This window comes from Euwallacea fornicatus, chromosome 9 (genome assembly GCF_040115645.1).
Source record: "Euwallacea fornicatus isolate EFF26 chromosome 9, ASM4011564v1, whole genome shotgun sequence".
Lineage (NCBI taxonomy): Eukaryota > Metazoa > Arthropoda > Insecta > Coleoptera > Curculionidae > Euwallacea > Euwallacea fornicatus.
In genome coordinates, this window is record NC_089549.1 from 2,153,408 (window position 1) to 2,172,089 (window position 18,682).

The window sequence follows — 18,682 nt, forward strand, 5'->3', positions numbered from 1 at the left end:
CACATACTTATGGCGAAGGAAATAACAAATCCAGGTTAATTCAGGATTGTTTTCAGCGTTCCACATAATTTGCGAAATAACTCAAACATGTTTTTTTTTTCATTAATGTCTTCAACACAATGGACCTGGCATCCATTAAATCAAACAGTGAATGCATTGCTTGCTTTTGACTTTATGTAGCTCATAAATAACATTAACCCAAAAAAGACCAGATTTATCGTGTAAATACAGAATTTGATTGATGTAATTATGAGAAAATGTTTCCAGTTTTCCATGATCGTTTATCAGCCTTGTAATATCTACATGCACTTTGCTGTACACATATACATACACAAATGTATGTATGTTGAAGACCGTAAATAATAATTTTACAGAATAAATATTAGGAAGAAGAGCTTTTGTAAAGAAGTTGTGACTTTTATCTTTATTTTCAGTTCGAAAGGAAAATTGTGTATTTAGTTTGCCCCCTCTCCATTCATTCCTTTTATGCGATTAATCCTTAATATGAAACTGGAGGGAGATTCGTTGCAGCTTAATCAGTTTTATTGGCGATTATTGGGGAAATTTTAAAATTTTTGGCAAGAAAAACTTATCAATTATTTTCACACTTTTAGTTGCTCCGATATTCGTTTTTTATTTAAACTAAAGTTACATCTGCCGTAGACCCGACCTGGGAGCTAATCGGTAGTGAGGGTGGTTGACAATAGGTTCTCAATTTGAGCCAGAGGGTAGATTAGATATTCAGACGAAAATAGCACCTACCTAGTTTTCACCTAACTAGACCTGCCACCGCAAAAGCTATAAAAAGCTCTTCTATGATTAGCCTTTGGTGTTAAACGTGAATTATACAGGAGAATCAACCATCAGTGCGGGATTACATATATGTATACGTAGCTAGAAAAAGCATTTGTGGATGTTGGTTTTTTGGGAGATAAATTAGTTCATCTGACTGCTCTGGTTAATTCTAAATTAATTGGAGGGTCGTGATGTATAAAAAAACCTCTAGCACAAACCTGTATAAAAGGCATTGGCGCAAAGGGGTTTCAAATGTGTTTTGTTTTCAGGATTTTTAGGGAAGAACACATTTTACTTTAAAAGAATTCAAATACAAAAAGGAGATCATTCTGACGACTAAATCGAAACAGTCAATCCTGCTGGAAGAATTTTAGAACGAGCCTGTTACTCGGGACTTAAGACGAAGAAGGCAACTCAAGCAAGCTGATATAACTTATTTCAAAGTTACTAGTATAAAAAATTATCAAAAAAATTAAGATGAATAAAAGCAAATGGCGTGCAAAATGGCATTTTCACTTTCCATTCAGTGGTTCCATCCAGTTTACCAATGCGCCCCAGCTGGCTTTTACCCGCTAATTTGGATACCAGTTTCGGGCAAAATTGGCATTTGAATATTCGATATTTTGAATTATTAGATTTTCATCATCGTCTGGACTTTAAAGTTAATCTTCTAAGTTCAGGATTTCTCTTTGAACTTTTTGAAATCCCAATCTTCGTACTGGGATAAAACGCAAGAAGTGAAATAAGAAATACTTTACAAATCGGAATCCGCTTTAAATATAGAACAGAGAGAGAAATTGTTTTGTTGCTACGATTTTAAAGTTCAGACAAAATGTTTAACTGAACGAGAAAACTGGTATAATTTGAGAATTTGCAAATTTTCTATCTATATTCTGTGGCCCTAAGGGCGAGATTGGTGCAGCAGATCCTTTAAGGCTGACACGAGTTCTCTCCCTTAAGTAATTATTACAATTCTTACAAATCCATGACTCAACCTTGTCATGTAATCAATGCAGTGTTTGTAATTTTACCGCCGCCTTACAGCTTTATCTAGGCCTCCAAGACACATAACGAGTGCATCGTTTCCAATACCCACTACATAAATATCAGACAGTAATTTGAGGAAAAGTAGTTTCTAGTAGATTTTTATACTTAAATAAATAGAATTAAATACGATTTTGGGAAATGTGTTATTGGGAATCGGAGATCTACCGAGAACCGTACTATTTCGCAAAGGAATTTATAGCTATTAGGGCTAATTTAGCAATCTATTGTTACACTAAGCTGCCGCTGGGTTTTCATGTCGAGTGGAAGTTGAATAATTTTTTTTTTATTTCAGATGAAATAAAATGAACGTTACTTCGCCCAAATTATCCTTAGCTAAATTGGGACTTTATCCGCGGCCGAAAACTTTGAAAGTTATGATATTAGGTCAAGCTGGAGTTGGAAAGTCAGGTAAGGGCAACCGTAAGCTTAACAAATTCATGAGAGAAGCTCGAAAAAGTTGGACAACCACATCAACCATTCGATGAAAGTTCTCAAACTAATTACTTAGGATCTCAAGGGTGTTTCTTACCACTGTCATCTTACCTAACGATGTTTCGTTTAAGCAAAGTTTTGATATTTGCGACTGGTACTCGCAGGATTACAATGCCAAAATCAGCGCTTTGTAACAATTCAATCATTTGATTGCAAGCGAATTTTCCGCACGTTAATGAAGAACTTTCCCGCACATTTGCCACTGCATTTCTGAACTTTTTTCGGATTTGTTTATTCCACATGCAGATGACGAAACTAAATTAAATTCTTCGGCCTGGTTACATTACTAATCGAAAGATTTTTTCAGCTTGTCCGCGTGTGTCAGTTTTATTAAAAGTTTTCCAGGACAGTTAAACAGGACTGAAATACGCAGCTTGTCCCCGCTAGTGTTATTGAAATCCATTCAAAACAAATTGTCCAATTTTAATACTTTTCAATTTTGTTTCCAGCGTGATGTGAATAATAACTGGAATTGAGATGCGGATGTCATAGGGATAAATATAAGATCAGAACGGGAACACTCGCGAAATGCATTGTAAATCATTTACTTAAAAAGGAGACGGCTTTCAATTCTAGTTACAAGTAGAACATGCATCACTTTTCCATATACTGAATGTCTCTGAAAAATTGTTAGATTGGCCTTCTTGTAGATACCTTTTTCTAGATGTGGTAGAATTCCAGGACCGCACTCCTGGATGCTTGCAATGACGTTTCTTCTTTCCTTCCTATCAAAAATTCCTATACGCGGTTCATGGTGGGTCAGGAATTTAGTCCAGTGGCAGCTAGCCGCTAATGTCCCGTTTGCACAAGGCGAGCAATTTAGTACCGCCCCGAACAAGTTATTAAATACATGCAAAAAGAGGAGATTTTGTCTCAATTCAACAATCAATGTTCAACATCAATGTTTTCAATTCAACTAAGTTTTTTTTTAGCATTTGGTAGCTATTTGCCACTCGATTAAGTTGCGATTTTAGCACGAAGAAAGTCTCTTTCGCATCGAACTAACCTGAACTAACCTGAACACTGTAACCGTGCACACATAAATACCGAAGAAATTAGTCATCACGGTAGGTCACAAAAAATGGGTCGGAAATAAATATGTATTGCGATTACAGTGGTTCCAAACATTGCTGAATGGTCAAAATCGAAACCACAGCAAGTCCATCATCCTTGGATCCTATTGGGCTTCAGTTTTCCATGATGCCGAGCATCCTAATTTGAGATAATATGCGGAAAACACGAAATGCGAAGAAATACAGGTGACCATATGGAGATGCAGATGGCCCTGTGATGTTGCACATGGTCCTGCTATGTTACACTGAACTCACGTTCAGAAATAATCGGAAATCGTTAGGTGTTTGCAAAAATAGATTTTACTTGGGAGGCCTAATAGGTGACTAAATAAATTCTTGATTAAGTACTAACAAAAAGACAAACATTGATTAGGGCCCTTTGTTCCAAAAAAACTTTATATGAAGGAACATTGAAATTTACTATTAGCAAGATATTTTAAAGTTTTCAATATGAGGTGATTTTCAGCTCACTGACAAAGTGAAGGTAAACGGGTAATCCTGCCTCAGCAAAAGCTATTCGATAATAGCAACGTCTTAGGATCAACGTTTGGGGCGGAATTTTTAACAACAATTTACCAGACTTGAATGTACTTGATAAACGCTTAAATGCTTACAGAATTTTTTTGGGTAATGCACTTTTGGTTCACTCGATGAGGATGTGCCTCTTAATGCAATTCAAAATATCTGGTACCGGCATGATGGTGCACCACCCCATTGGGGAGAAGCAGTTGTCACGTGGTCAAACGATCATTTGGAAATAATTGGATTGGTAATGCCGGTTCAGTTTCGCGGGCACGCGCGATCTCCCGATTTACACCCTTTGGATTTCCATTTATGAGGTAATACGAAACTAGTTGTGTACCAACATGTAAGAGCAGTTGTTAAATAGAATGCAGATGGTTGCTGATGATATAGGAAATCGTCCAGAGAGGTTTGTTCGGGTGAAATATTCATCATCAGGACATTTTGGGCAGCTGCTATGAAGTTTTTTAGTTTTAAGTGTCTCATTTGCGCAATTTTGAGCAACATGCAGAAAATCTTTTTTTTTCTTAAAATTGTTTCATTCTTTTAGCCGCTTCACTCTGTTAGTGAGCTGAAAAATCACCTTGTATATTAGACCAGTGGACCGTTTATCAGGTATCTAGACATTTTTTGTTGCATTTTTTGGGTAGCCTATGGCTATTACTATGTTTTCAACATTTATATGGATTACAGGCACAAATCTTAAGAAAACCTCCTTAAGAGTTGGATAACAGGGTCACTTCAATAAAAATAGAATAGCGTATGATATGTTGGCATTCATTGCATGGTTGCATGCAAGCAGTACGTATGCAGTATGGCACGCTTACGGTCACTCATGCATGGTGTGCGCTGCTGCATGAGTAATTGTAAGTTATAATTGTAGTGTAAAATGACGTTCTACAGATTCGTAAGAAAATGCGTAAGAAAATCAGCTTCAATAGTAATGCAGATTCTAACATTTGTGATGATGTTACTTCTCAAAGCAGTTGTTCCTGTCGGTTTTCGTTACAAATTCTCTTCTAACCTCCCCTGCTGTTACAGTTAATGTAATGGTCGCCCCGCAGACCTGCTTACAAATTTTTGCTTAAATGGCCTAAAAGATTCCAGAAAGTTGTTCGTCAAGTAGCTCTGTAACGAAAGAGGTCTGTAATGATTAACTCCTAGTTTCGTGGTAAATTTCAAAAGACAGCATCACATTCACAGTAACTGAGAAGATGATGTCATCCAGCTCTAAATTCCAATATATCAGACCTTCAAGTGAAGACAGTAAGAAATACTTTACTATGAAATGTTGTGTTTCTTGAAAAAAAATCCCAATTTTCCGGCTCTACAGAATTTTTCAAATTCTCATGAAAGTTGCAATTCTGTTAGTTTTCCAGATAGGAATTCTTTTCAAACTGTAAGCGTGCGCCCTGGAGCTAAAAATAATAGAGCCTAAAAATCCAGTCTCTTTCTTTCACAATTTTTTTCTAAATTTCAATGCATTCTTAATTTCCTAGAATTGCAGAAACGGAGGTGATAACAGATCACTTCAAGCGTTCTTCCTGAACATGGAAAGGCGACCGCTTTAAATTCTACAATCCTGTAAATTCCTTTGAAAAATCCAATGAAACGTCTCATTTTTATTCATTTCGAGGCTACAATACATAGCTTCAAATTAACTCTTTTAAGCTGGTGCTGCAGTGAATTTTAAGTTTCTAGAAATTAAATGGAAAATCGATCCCCTGAAATTATAGGAACTCACTTAATGTGACCTCAAATATATTTTTTCCCGATTCTGGATCAGGAACCACTCTCAATTAACGCCTAAATTATTTTTAAAATCTCAAAGAAAGTTCAGATTTCCTTGATTTTCCAAAAATTCTCAACTTTTTGGTACTAACTATGCTTATTTTAAATTTTCCTTATAAAGCACCAGACCTGCGTTTTTAAGCTACAAGAGATGCGTTGCGTTTAAACTAACAGAATTGGCCTTTGTATTTCTTAATAACTATAATAAATTTAAATTTAATGTACTTAGAGTCAAGAATCTCAAATGACTGAACTTTAAATGTACCTCGCTAATCTAGAAAATAAGTCTGGTTTAGACTAAAGCCACTCTCTGTGGATTTATTGAAAAGATTAATGAAAGCTCTAAATTTGTAGAAACCGTTATGGACGATTTACATTCACAAAGGCGGGAAAGAAATGAGAAAAAATAAATCCCTATAAATCAGCTCTCCATGTTCTTCCGGCTTTTTGAAATGCCACGTGTTTTGAATTCATACTAGATTTTTTAAAATTCCATTGAAAGCTCCCAATTTGATATTTCCAAGGATTTTTATGAAACTCAAAATTTCCAGGTGCATGAAAGAGATTGCATTTTTTTGTTTTGAATTTTTACCTGGACGATGGGTCTGGCGTGAACTATTGCCAGTTGAGCTGAGAAAGTGGGAAAACTGGTAATATTTCTCTTAAAGGTCAATTTCTTCTTTTGTCAAAAAATCTCGTAGAGAGATTTTAGTCTTATATCAGTCTATTAATCCCAATTATCTGTTTCATCCTAACATTTCCAATTATTTTGTTTGTACTAGCTTTTCCCATCTAACTCAGGCTAGACATTCTAACAAGAAGTATTTAAATTGAAAAATCAACGTGAGAGATCGCAGGCACTTTTTTTGCAGTTTCTTCATTACCAATAGAATATTCGTTCTGCCGTGGATTAATTCGAAAATTAAATTGAAAATGGAAGATTTTCTAAAATTCAATCGAAAATATCACACAATTTTCATTGAAAAGATCATACGAGTGATCGTTATTCTTTCCTGTCTCCTCTGCTCAAATTGCTCTTCGTGAAGAACACTAATTGATCTGAATATTTTTGTCAAGTTTCATCAGGAACTCAATTGAATTAGCACCCAGGGACATATCAGCTTTATTTTTTCTTTATTATTTGTTGATGGTCCCCTCATTTTCAATGATTTTGCGGATACTGAAGTTCACCATTCAACTTAAGACGATTTCTTAATAAAGTTCAGTCGAAAATAGGAAAGCAGTGGGTGCTGTTCTCTAGTTTTTTTCAGATTTTTTATGAAAAGTCTTAAGGGACATCACCGATTTTCTAAGTATTTAGTGTTCGATGTTTTCTTGTTTTCAATTATGTAAAATTTCTACTGCACCACATGATGTTCTGGTAAGGAATATGTGGTAAAAATGTGTGCAAGTTGTTCCTCTCAAGTATTATTCAAATTTTCATTTAAAAATGCCAATGCGAGAAAGCTCCCGATTTCTATTTTTCTCACGTTCGATATTTTCTTCATTTGTAGTGATTGTGTTTACATACGATTTCCGCTTTTATCAGAGGACTCTTTAACGAAGTTGACCTGAAAATTGAAGAATGATAGATCACTTTTTATATTCGTTTAAAATCTGGGTTAAGTAAACTCTTGATTTGCATTTTTTCTGTAGATTACATTAACTGGTACATTGGATTAAATTTAGATTTTTATTTTTTTTGTATTGATTTATCTACTTTTTACACTTCACTTCCAGCTTGACTCATTCAGTTAAGGTTCGCTGCTCAAATCCCATTAGGAATCGTATCGGTTCGTTATTTTTTATATGCCTCTATTGAAATGTATTGCCTGTTTTGGTACTCCTGTATGCAGCCACTCAAAAAAGTACTCGTGAAGCAAAAAAAAATTCGGTAAACCGCAATTTTCGACTGATTTTCTTCAAATTTTGCACAATGAAATTTCAAGCCCAAACTCAGATTTCGTGTTTGAGCAACTTTTGAAAATTTAATTTTTAGAGCGCATTTCGGGGTCATAAAAAAGCTCTATTTTGGAAACTTCTTGTGCGGTGAAAATTTTAAAATATCATTTTAATAATCTTGTAGAAAAATCCTTTCTACATACATCTTGAAGGTTTGATCAAGGTTAAACCACAAAAAAGGGAGTTGCATCCTTTTAACATCACCAAAAGTGACAGTTTTCGCGCAAAATGATGAAATTTAAGCATTTTTGACGATTTTAAAAAGTTGCAACTCCCTTATTGTCGGTTCTACTTTGATCACATTTTCAGGATGTATGTATGCAGAGAAATCCCCTCTTCATGAATACTGAAACCATACTGAAAAATTTTCACCGCACAAGAAGTTTCCAAAACGGAGCTTTTTTAAGAGCCTTAAATGCGCTCTAAAAATTAAATTTTCAAAAGTTGCTCGAACACGTAAACTGAGTTTAGGTTTATTATGCAAAATTTGAACAAAATCGGTCGAAAATTCCGGTTTAGAGGATTTTTTTTCGCTATACGAATACTTTTTTGAGAGACTGCATGTCTCATTTTCTAGATGTCCCATGTACGAAGATAGGCTCAGAAATACGCAACCTGAAATGTACACGGCGATTTTTTTTGGTTAAAATTTTATCGGAGACTTAACTTTTCAATGTTTATGGAGAAAGTCGATTTGTGTTTGTTTCGGAGACGTTTTAGAAATTTTGTGAAAGTGGAGAACATTTTTGGCTCTTTTTTCTCACCCGCCGCATTCGCCAGATTTAGTGCTCTCAGATTATTTTTTAAACTTGAAAAATTGGCTCGGCGGAAAGAGATTTGTTAATGACGAAGAGGTGTAGCGCGAGGTCGACGCCGATTTTGAAAGTTCGCTACAATAAACAGGGCATAGAAGGCATAGAATATTGCTGGGAAAAATGCGTCAATTTCAAAGGATTCTACGTTGAAAAACTACCTAATATTTCTGAATTTTTTCTTTTCAAGTGCTAGGATGGATACTCCTGGGACTATTCTCGTAGGCTTAATCACATCTAGTACTAACCTTATTGCTGTCGAAGCCCCTGCCCTGATTTATTCGATTTTATCGCCGGTCCATCGGCTACGGCTTGGGGTTCAATTTCATGAATCAATTAGCCTCATGTTAGTAAACTATAATCGCAGACATAACGCAAAGCAGTACATGAGCTTTAGATAATCTCTATTGATCTAACGTAGATATACACGTGGATTTGAATGCTGTTTACTCAAGTGTCTAATTAAAATACACGTTACACAAAATTAACTGCCAGGTAGGATTATTGAGTAAACTTGTATTGATTTAACAGGATTATCCAGACAGCTGATTTTGAAATCAAACTTGAGATTGGTAATTTTCCCGACATGTGCAACTTTGCGTACGAAACCTTTTATCAATGTTCGAAAATTAATTGGGTATCATGCAAATTTAGTTTAGCCGGATTTAATTGCATCCATGCTTAATTTTCATTGAACATGATGCTTCAAATCCTCATATATCATTAATGGCTAAATTTGCCTCCAAAATGATGTGGTTTTCACTTTGCTAACTCTATAATAATGAGTTTTACGTAATTAAATTTTAACGGAGTTGTGTTAACAAGTTTAGAAGTTGTACATCTAACATATCTCGAAATCTGACGCCATCAAGGACAAGACAAACAGTACCGACGAAGGCGGAACCTCATTTAAATGCAAATTCAAAATCAAGGCAAACCCTTTTTGATATTTTTCGGGCGGTCAACAACTTTCCCTTTGCAAAGCAAACCATTAGGCATAGCTGAACGAGCCCTTTAGAATTTAAGGCCAAATACACTGTATTATTTATTATCTCATTCATTAATTTCGCTTCAAGTTGAAAGGGAGAACGTTTGGTTTCATCAACCGTTAAATTAAATACCCACGTAAATGCAAAAGGCCTGCTTCATCCTCCCACGAAACTCTAGTGATCTCTAAAGCACACAATACCACTTGAATTATTAAACAAAATAATGTGGAAACTAAAGTGATTACCCGGTAAGCGCGTTTCCTGGATTCGCTCATGAATGTTGCAGTCGGGATAGATACGTCTAACATGAATTTCCATTCTCAGCTTTCGTTCGCAATGGTGTGGGCTGCAAGAACTCCAATTAATTTGTCGGTTTTACTGAATTTATTCGCGCACATGAATGCAAAAGTTTCAAAATAGCCTATCATTAGTCACGATTTAGCGCCCTTTTTTCACATCAGTTCTACACACTAGTTTCATCAACCTGATATTTTTCAAAAATGCCTGCACACGTATAATTTTAGTTGAAAAAGGGCATTTAGTGCATCAATTTCGACGTTCGAACGTTTCACCCTCATTCCCCTATTAACTTTTCATTTTCAACTGGAAAGGAACGCATTGCACGATATCAAATGGAAGGTGATTCCATAAGGGATACGACGGTGTAGTCAGAACTAAAATTGGATCTACACTTTCCTTAAAAAACGATATTCTTCGATACGAAATGGATCGATTCACTATTGCATCAAACAAAATTGAACTTCCTGCGATGGATGCTCAAATCGGGCCCGAGCAACAATCAGGCAATGGCCCGGTCGGTCCTCTAAGTCTTTCGCGCCGTTATCCGCTGTTGCTTCTGTCGTTAATTCTAATTCTGTTTGTTGGAGAAATTCCGACATAAAGATCGCTCTCACGCAACGTCCTTACATCTGGACAATAAACAACAGTAGAAAGAAACCAGAACTCGAACCTCGACCTACCGTTAGGTGTCGAACCGTGGGCACCGCGCTGAGTATCACTCATCTGGTTTACTTCCATCCTGGTTTATGAGGTGCGAATGGTCAAACAGACAAAGGGCCGCAGGAAATTAGGATGAAATGTCTCGCATCAACCCGCGCAAGTGGCCCAGGAACCAGAGGGTGTTAGAGATGAGGCAATGGTGTGAAAGCATCAAGGTGGGGACCTTCCCACGAAGTCGTGGGAAAAAACGAGACACCGGGACCTGCTTTTTTCGGGAAAGAGCACCGCCCCTCTTGGAGCAGAACCGGAACCGTTAACAGCAACTTCTCTCCCGATTTCACAGTTAGAACAAACAACTTTACCAACTTCTAACGCATCTCGTCGCGATAGAAATCCGTACACGGACATTATGGTTAATAGTTTAATCGCCACTCAAATTCCGTATTTTAACTAGTCTGTGATTAAATTTAGTGTCGTTCGTGTAACAGAGTTTCTGTACCCTCTCCAACCTTCGGACCCTCATTATTTCATGAGGGGAGCCCGTCTGGTCCTTCGGCTCGAGTAGAAAACCCCGCCAGCGCATTTGGATTTCTCTGCGAGTCACTGCTGTTAGACAGGAACTCGGGAGCCCCTGGCCTGAACGCTATTTGAATTCTAAGATGTACAGTTGTCTAAATTTTGCGGTCAATTTTGGTGAGCGAAATCTTTTAAGTGACCTCACGGAAAAGTCGAGGGACGTGAGGTCTGGAAATCGACGCGGCCGTTCTGTGGCGTCCCTTCTACCGCACCATCTCACCGGGAAAGTGTGATCTAGACACTCTTTCACGGGCGTAGCGTGATGTGATGGTGCTCCACCTCGTTGGAACCAACTATTATTCGCTGGTTCTTTATACAGGTACTGTAGACCCAACTTCATTTCGCAGAACACCGTTGTATCCCTTACCGGATTACCTGTCATTTGATGTACTACAATGGGCGCTGTTCCATTTGGAAATAAAAAGTTAGCAGGGGGGGCTAGCCTTTTTTCAAATATCGGGACTATAGAATTTATCGTCTTGTTGCGATGCTTTTTACAAGTGTTGTATAACACGAAATTTCGTTGCCAATCACGTTCTTAGGAGTACATAATTTTTAAAGTTTCGAAAAGTTGTTTTGAGCACGGTTTTCCATCTCCTGTCACCATTCGAAAGTAAGTTAATTATGTAAACTTGCATCTTGAGATGAAAGTTTTAATACTTTTTCCGAGAGAGTGGTTCTGAGGGGATCTTAACTTGAGAAATTATCAAGGTGACGCTCTCAGGAATTTCCAGGGCGTTAAGACTTTGTCCCGAAACAGAGTTTTATTGTTCAATGTTTAAGCCCTTTGTTTAAGGGTTGCGAGTTGTTTGCTATATAATCTTCTTAAAATTTCACCAACTTTTGGCTAATTGTGCCGGTTCGTGATTCTTTCGAATATCGGATATTACGTTATATCGGTTTTAGGTTCGCCGATGTTAACATTCCAGACATATAGTTTAGAGTAAGTGAACCATAAAAACCGCTTTTATGGCGGTTATAAATACTTCATTAAAAAATTATTAAGAAACAAAATTGAACTGCATCAAATATTTTAGGGTTATTGCACACTTATATTATCCTTTTATCTCCCTTGCGTTCATTTAGTTGAAAGCTTTGTGGAATCCTAAAACGCAAAGCGTCTTAAATTTATTGGTAACTTTAAAGGATTTAGGATTAGGGGAAGCTAACCATAAAGTTTTGGTTTAAGTGATGAAAACGCACTTTTTCTGGCCAATATTCTCCATTCTTCTTGGAAGTCTTGGCACCGAAAAGTACCAGGCGTTTTTCGCCGTTGAGTTCCAGACAGTCTTCGATGCAAACTGCATTTAGAAAGACTTTTCTGCGCGAGTACGCACACGTTCTAATATGCAAAATTGCTAGTTTCGTGGAAAATGATTAATATTCAATTTATGTAAATGCAAGTGGAAACGTGCACGAACTATGCTGAACCGCGAGTGAGAAGTGCATAGGGGAAAGAGGCAGAATTTTCTTGAGGGTGCCGAAAGCTTTTTTTCTTGCACGGGTATAATGTGCTTCCCGGCAGGAGCAGACGAGTGCGAACGGCAACTTGACCAGAAATCAGACTTTCAAGAAAATCGGGGAGGATTGAAATTTTGAGAGACGCGAAGCTGTGTTTGATTTTTTTTTCAATGAATGAGATAAGCGATATGAAGTAAAACAAATAAAAAACGGCACAAGCAAAAGCAAAAACGGAAATATTCATTAGAAAAATAAGTTAAAAAATTTAATATGACGAACCTTCCAGTAAAGAGTGGGAGAGCTCGAGAAATGACAAGATTTTCACTTTTCAAAAAATGCCAATTCAGAAATAGGGATGTTGGATGTAGGAAATTTGAAAGAGGTGCAAATTTCTTCAGGTAAACTTTTCGGAAGCTCGAAAGAAAAGTTGCTCTAACTCATGTTAACCTCTGTTCCACTCAACTCTCAACTGCTGAGAATCTCAGAAATATTATTTATAACGGTAAAATGGTTTTTGGTGGTATAAATAAAAATGATATCACTCAGTAATCATAACTGGTAAACTCATCTTGAATTTGGTATTTACCTTTGCTCAACAACTGAAGTTATCATCACCTGTATTAGGCAAATTAGATATGTAGTTACATTATCTCTGAGTATCTTTTGTGTCATTGTTAGTATGTTATAAATGCTTTTTGCTATTTTTCGTTGATATTCTTTTCCCTCCAAATTCTTTTCCCGCGATGTGCAGCTACCTAGTTATGATTTTCGTTTACGTCTTAGTAAAAATTTTCCAACGTCTAGCATAATCAATATATATAAATTTTTGCGTGATTTTAGTTAGAAAAAACATAAATTTGCGTTGTTTAACAGTAAATAACCATTTTCGCTTTGCAAATCTAATTATACAAATTACTAGGCAGAAGTTGTGAAAAATATCTAAAACAGGGAATTACCTTAAAATCACGATAAAATTTTACCCAAAAATTATTAAAAAATTAAATTTTGGCGTCTATGAGGTATTTTTTAACGTTTTCATTCCATTGATTTCGAATTGTTTTCGTATTTTCACGTTTCGATACAAACGCCATTTCCATTAGCTGCTGATATATCCAATTTATTTTATTATTTACTCACTGCATGTGTTAAAAACTCCTATTCAAAGGAATGGGAAATAACAATCAATTGAACCTGTTTCCTCAGCAAAAATCTGATAATTCGGACTCTTATTTTCCAGTCCAACCTAAGTGGACTTTCGAAAGCAGTTCTATTTGAAATGATTTGTCAGCCAAATTGTAGTCTTTTATTCCTCGAATGCACTCAAATTAAAATTCCTCAACCTCCTCCATTATATTATATAGGTCGAGAACTATTGTGCTTCTGAAAGAAACGAATCTCCACTGAATATTTGAAATTGCCTCTATTCAATTCCTATATTTCCATAAGTCTTAAAAAACAAATTTCTCCAACCTCTTTTGCGTAATCGCGCAGCTTTAGCAGCCTCCACGAAGGTTATTGATAAATTTTACATCCATGGATTTATATAGTAAGTTTACTTGGGATAGGAGGAACTTGCGAAAATGCCAAAATTCCATTTACGAAACGGACAAACTAATAATATTTACCGAGCTTTTGTAATGAAATATTCTCTGTTTTTCACTTACCCTTGAAATAATATATTATTGTTTGGTTTATTATCATTCCTTATTTTTGTTCCAGCGATGGTGGTTCGGTTCATAACAAGACGCTACATCGGCGAATACGATCCAACTCTGGAAAAGGTGTATAATTTCCACACTGTGATTGACAACGAAATGGTTTACTTCGAAATACTGGACACAGCCGGCCAACCTCCAGTGAGCATTTCTTCCCATTTTACCTTTTAATATCTACAAATCTTCTGGCTTACGATGGCCGATAACAATCCCATTCAGGATTGTTTGATAGATCCAAGGCTCAAGAGAATTTTTATTTGAAAGCAAATGCCTACTTTTCCATGCTATAAATATTGAAACGTTGTTGTAAACATGATTTCTAACAAAGCTCAATAAAATTCAAACACACGGAAAATTTGCAAAATGTGTAATTTAATTTTCAAGTGCTAACGAACCCGGAAATATGTTGCGGCACGTGACTCGTATTGTTCAAGTTATAAAAATGAAAAATTCTAGTTGGTGTAATTATGAGCGATACGAGGACAGTCCCAGAACTACTCGACCTGACATGTAAATATCGATTTTTTTCGTTAAAAATTTGTCTATTTTACAAAGGCCCAACCTTAAAGAGCTTATGACTAAAATTTTGGGGTGCGACGTCTTGGAGCTCTTTTAGAAGTTTTGTGAACACGGAGAAAATTCCCCATCGATACGTAATTCACTATTTCATTTGAAAGGTCTTAGTCCATCCAACGTCAAAGCGGAGTTACATTCTACTCGGAGGAAATTTGGTCCTTAATTAATAACTCTAAAATATTACTTGGTACACTCCGTAGTGGCGCCTACCGACACTCCAGACCTGAATACTCCAGATATTGCGGTGAAATCTACAAAACTATACTGGAAGATAGGCATTTCACAAGGTACTGCACATGAAAAAACCATGCACGAGATGAACGAAAACAGTGCCGTGAGGCTGTTTCAGGGGGGCACGTGGCCAAGTTTCGTAGCAGTAAAGTCGCGTTTTTGCGACGATTCATAATCACGGATCGAACGTGGGTCCATCACTTCACCCCTGAGACGAAACAGCAGTCACAACGATGGATTCAGAGGGGAGAATCGGCTGTAAAGAAGGCGAAAACCGTTCCGTCTGCAGGAAAGGTGATGGTTTCAGTTTTCAGAGATGCACGTGGTATAATTTTTATTAACTGCCTTCCAAAAGGAGAAAGTGTTGTTCCATCAAGATCCAGTCTAAACTTCCGTCATCGCGATGGCTAAAATCAACCAACTTGGTTTCGAATTTTTTGTTCAGCCACCCTACTGGACAGATCTAACCCTCTCAGATTATTTTCTAAACTTGAAAAAATAACTCAGTGGAAAGAGATTTGCCAATAATGAAGAGGTGGAGTTCGAGGCCGATGCCCATTTTGAATCATTCAAAGCTTCTTCATGGAACATCGCCGGGAAAGCGCGTCAATCTCAAAGGAGACTATGTTAAGAAATAATGCGATTTTCCATTTGTTTTTCTTTTTAAGTGTTAGGTCGGATACTTCTGGGACTAACTTCGTACATGGAGCATTAAATTGAAAATGCTGTTAGGTGTGCTCAGTTCTTGGAAGTTTGAGTTCTATACCTGCCACCAGAACGGATTTGAATTAGAATAATTGCTACCCCGATTTGAGAGAGAACGAACCCTTCAAGTCGTCTTTTATCTACTCAGTTTTGATTGGAAAAGATGCACTGACTGATTCAGCAGACATCCGGAAAAGTTTACATGAACACGATTATTTTAGAAGTCTCCTCTCAGATTTTAGCACTTAAACTTAAATGATAACATTACAAAGAGAATTATTTAGTGCACGTTGTTAAAACACTGGAAAAAGTTCGTCAATTATGAACCATCCAAAATGGTAATTGGGGCGAAGGGGACCCATTCCAACGATACCGGGATATTTGCAAATTATTTAGTATTTATTTAGACATGCCCTATCAAAATAAGCCCTTATTCGGCGCAAATAGAAGCATCGAATGTGGATCGAGGGTAAAGGAACTATGTGGGTGGTGTGACTCATCTTGGCCTCCACAACGTGGCAATCAAGATGATTATGAACGGAATATCTCACTGTCGGACAATTCTGAGTTCGCAGTCTCAGAAACACTGTTTCGGACAAAATGACCTACAACCTTCATTATTCTAATTCAGATTTATTTATATAAAAAAACAAAAAACGCGTAAATAACTTCCATGAAGAGCTTGCATGCGTGCAAGTTCAGGGGGAACATTGCATCTTCTTAGACGTGAGAGCGTCTATATAAGAAGAGTATTAAGTAGATTTTTTTAACATGATATAGAATTCAAAAAATTAAGAGAAACTTTTGTGCAAGAGTTTTTCGAAATTTAAAAAACAACTGAAATGTGCGCGTATAAAATTTTAATAAATAACAAAACCTTTAAACGCTGCAGACCATTACGCCATTTTTTGTTCAGTTTTCCAGACACAGCATCCCTTTCGCTTCTGGTTTTTCCGGATTTTTCGTGACGAACATGACGGTTCGAAAAAAGCGTTTTCCTATGGCTTCGCGACCCCAATGAGGTGTCCACGGTCAATATAGAAAATTTAGAATTTTTTTAGAAACATGTCAAAGGGGCGGTAGCACTCATTTTTTGCCACTTTCCAAACTTTAAATCGCGATAACTCGATCAGACCTGGGGCAATTGCCTTAAGAAACAGCTGAAATTAATCGTCTCGACGAGCTTTATTAATTATTCACTCCGAGGCGGGCTACAAAAGGTATTCGAAATTGTCGTCATTGGTTTCACTCACACAAATTGTAGCTCTCCTTGCTCATAACTCTGTGGTTGCTCTTAAGAGAGATTGTTTTCCTTGAAGTATGTTTGTGGAGTTTTCTATCTGTTTAAGTAACTCCGCCAATGTCTTAATTTGAGTCATAAAAACCAAACTTTTCACATAACGCAACATATAAAAATCAGGTGGGTTTAGATCTGGCGAGCCCGCGGGCCACCTTATGGGGCTAGTACGACGTATTCACCTGTAAAAAAAGTGGTTATTTAAAAAGTCTTATATAAATTTTTAGTCTTGTCCAACGCCCTTATTCAGCTGTATTTCAGATTTGGTAAATGAGTTACATAAAAACCACGTTTAATTTTTATGTAACCGCAAGTAATAGGCTCTCAGGTTACTTATCAAACCGAATTAATTCGTTTAGTTGTAAATTTCCAGTATTATCTTGTTATCCATTGATGGAAACATTTAGGGAGATAAAGTATGTCGAGGGTCCATTCGGGCCGGAAGGGTCCGAGTTCGTATAGTTTGAGGAGAAATTGGACCTGACAGGTCGAGGGTCTAATTTCGTTATGTGTTGACCGAATTTATAAGCTAATAATATGTAAATCGGTTTACGGGGATTCGAATAATCATCAGCAGATCTATCTCGATTAATAAATTTGTCGTTTTGCTTCGCTTTCAGGAAAATGACTGTTTAGGCCTTGAGGCCAACATCCGATGGGCCGAAGCCTTCATTCTTATGTACTCAGTGACGGACAAATGTTCCTTCGACGAATGCTATAGGTTAAAGTTCCTGATAAATTACAACAAAAGGAAAAAGAAGATAGGTAATAGCACTAAGGACCCTGTAGTTGATGTACCAGTAGTCTTAGTGGGCAATAAAATCGACCAAGTAAGTGTTGATGACCTTCGAAGATATTTTTGTAAGAACGATATTTTTAGGTAGAAGACAGGATGATTTCGTTAGAAGAAGGGCAGAAGCGTAGCAAAGAAATAGGTTGCGTGTGCTTTCACGAGATATCAGTTAGAGAAAGTATAGAGCAGGTAAGCTAAGTGAACTTGCTACTACAGGTATTGTACCCTTGGGACCTAATTAAATTTAATAATTACAAACAGGAAGAAATGAAACAAGGGCGAGTGTTTACTTAACAAGAACTGGAGCCAACTTTGCCTAAATTAAAGAAATGAACTGATGCAATTTTTTTAAACTTATTTGTAAACTTCCATCTAAATTAAATTAGGAATAAGACATCTTGCTGCAATTTAAACGAGATCCCAATTTTCCCGGCAGCCGAAGCAAGGGCAAACGAAGGGTTTCAGAAAAGTGAATTTCTTTAATTTACCGTAGTAATAAAACATTTGCAAAAAGGCCATAATTCGATTCGGCCCCTTTAAAGGCAGTCTAGCAAATTTTACTTTGAGCAACTGCCTAAATATTTTGAAGCAATTTAATTTAATCTATAGCCAGGTGCGGGGGATTGTAATATTATCAAAGGTAGGGCCATGTTTTTAATCTTGAAGGCATTGTGCTTTCCTACACAAGCCGGGATAATGCTGGCAAAACACGATATATAATATAACGATCAGTTTGATAAAAGGGTATTTTATCCGCAAAATCGAATTAATATTCATGAATAACATGCATGAACATTATATGATGCAAATATCCGCTTGTTTATTCGGTCGAATATAAATAAATATAAAACTGCTATTATTTATGTAAATATTTAATAGGAAATG

At 36.7% G+C, this 18,682-nt stretch overlaps 1 protein-coding gene across 3 annotated transcripts in view; it reads left to right on the plus strand.

Moving 5' to 3' along the window:
- LOC136341022 (ras-related and estrogen-regulated growth inhibitor) overlaps positions 1–18,682 on the plus strand; it is a 44,439-nt gene that overhangs the window by 15,745 nt on the left and 10,012 nt on the right. For all 3 annotated transcript variants that reach the window (XM_066285587.1, XM_066285586.1, XM_066285588.1), the window contains 4 exons: positions 2,135–2,250; positions 14,200–14,336; positions 17,625–17,834; positions 17,885–17,986. In XM_066285587.1, coding sequence (XP_066141684.1) covers positions 2,145–2,250; positions 14,200–14,336; positions 17,625–17,834; positions 17,885–17,986 — 555 coding nt within the window. In that variant the 5' untranslated portion in view covers positions 2,135–2,144. The remainder of the gene's footprint in view (positions 1–2,134; positions 2,251–14,199; positions 14,337–17,624; positions 17,835–17,884; positions 17,987–18,682) is intronic.